The sequence below is a fragment of the Alligator sinensis genome, unplaced genomic scaffold, assembly GCF_000455745.1.
Source record: "Alligator sinensis unplaced genomic scaffold, ASM45574v1 scaffold702_1, whole genome shotgun sequence".
Classification (NCBI taxonomy): domain Eukaryota; kingdom Metazoa; phylum Chordata; order Crocodylia; family Alligatoridae; genus Alligator; species Alligator sinensis.
Genome location: NW_005842567.1, coordinates 818,764 through 820,475, shown reverse-complemented (window position 1 = coordinate 820,475; position 1,712 = coordinate 818,764). Strand labels below are relative to the sequence as shown.

The following is a 1,712-nucleotide window of genomic DNA, read 5'->3' as shown; positions in this document are numbered from 1 at the left end:
GATCATTGGTGGAAAGGTTTGTTCTCTTTTAAACCTGATGTTTTGGGTATGTGAAGTGTAAGTGATCAAATAAGCTTTAGAAAGATGTGTTTTTAGGGAGAAAGCAGCTCCATGTGACCCATTCATTTTCTTTTTTGTGTGTTCGCTGTTGCTTGAAGATTTGATATTGTGCCTATCATCTATCTAAGAGAAGTGGATAAGCAGGACTCCTTGCCTAGACTTTTGGGACTACATGTTAATTAAATTAAGGCTATTCTGGAACATGTTTTGCTTGAGCCAACTATGTAGAGTCTTTGGGGTGTGGGAAAAATAATGAAAATAGGCTAATCCTTGAGGCTTATTGCTAGTAACTGTTTATTTAAGATGACTTAAGCATCCTTATTATTGGGCAGCTTCGGGGTATAATCAGACCTAAACTGCTTTAATAACCAACTTTCAGGATCTGAAACAAGAGTCCAACAGAATTCATCAAATAAATATACTTATTTGCACTCCGGGACGGCTTCTACAGCATATGGATGAAACTTCATATTTCTATGCATCGAATCTCCAGATGTTAAGTAAGTAAAAAATATGAAAGTTATCAACAGTTGTTTCTTAATAGACTTTAAGAATATGGATTGTTCTGTTGATTGAGAGGTTGTTATAGTTAGAGAATACAGGTGAAATGCAAGTGATGTTCTATGTACAATTAAAAAAAAAAAAAAAAAAAAAAGGGTCTTCCTGCACCTCAGGTAGCTAACAAGCACAAATCCTCTAGCACTGGTACTTGACCTCCAATGGTAAACACTCATGATAGAGCTAGTAAGGAATCCAAAGCAATTCCAGCACCTCTTGGCAACTTTTTAGATATTCCTTGGCTAGCATTTGCCTGGGACTCATTCTGGTAGTTTTCAGAAGTTTATATCTTTCCTTGACCTGTCTCAATAAAATGTGTGCCCCTTCTTCCTCTCTCCTTTCTGTATATAACTCTTGTTGATTTGATGTTATAAGGTAAGTAACAGAGACTATCCAGTTCATGACATCATTGTTTAAGTTGAGTATATACTTTGAATCAGTTTCATCATGATTCAGTTTAACTTCTCTCGTATTCTTTTGTTAGCGTTTTGTTTCTTTTTTCTTACTGTAGTGTTTACCTGAATACTGATTTATTTACTTAAGTCAATACAATGTTTGCCTGCTTCTAAGTTCTATGAATCTCTAGTCCTGGATCAAGGAACTTAAACTCTTCTTTCAAAGTTTCATTATTTTTATCTCCCTTTTGCAGGTTAGCTGTTACATAGCAGAATCTTTGAAGTATGAGAGATTAAGCTCATTGTAATAAATACAGTTTGTGTTGGGTAGATGGATTATACTTAGCACTGACTTGCTCCTGTATATAGTTATGGCAGATTCAGAGGCAAGGGAGAATTGGTTGCCCTGATGACTCGAACAGTTTCTTCACCTTATGGCCAGCTTCCATTATCTTATTTCCTCTTGTGTCAAGGAGCAAGCCAAATACCGTATTTTCCCGCATATACCCCGCCCGCTGGTATAAGCTGCACCCACGTATAACCCGCGGAAAATTGTATTTTTGTAAATAAGTGTGTGTATACGCCGCACCCGTGTATCCCCTGCGTCAGCGTATACATGGGGAGGCGGCGCAGCCCGGCCTGCCCCAGCAGTGGTGGCACAGCCCAGCCTGTCCGGGACCAGCGGGGAGGCGGCGCAGC

At 39.0% G+C, this 1,712-nt stretch overlaps 1 protein-coding gene across 1 annotated transcript in view; it reads left to right on the top strand.

The window, feature by feature from the left end:
- The window catches only part of DDX10 (DEAD-box helicase 10), a 356,705-nt gene that overhangs the window by 15,702 nt on the left and 339,291 nt on the right, over positions 1 to 1,712 (top strand). Inside the window, exons 5-6 of the mRNA XM_025214105.1 lie at positions 1 to 16; positions 440 to 560. The exon at positions 1 to 16 is cut by the window's left edge and continues 140 nt beyond it. Of these exons, the coding sequence (XP_025069890.1) occupies positions 1 to 16; positions 440 to 560 (137 nt within the window). The remainder of the gene's footprint in view (positions 17 to 439; positions 561 to 1,712) is intronic.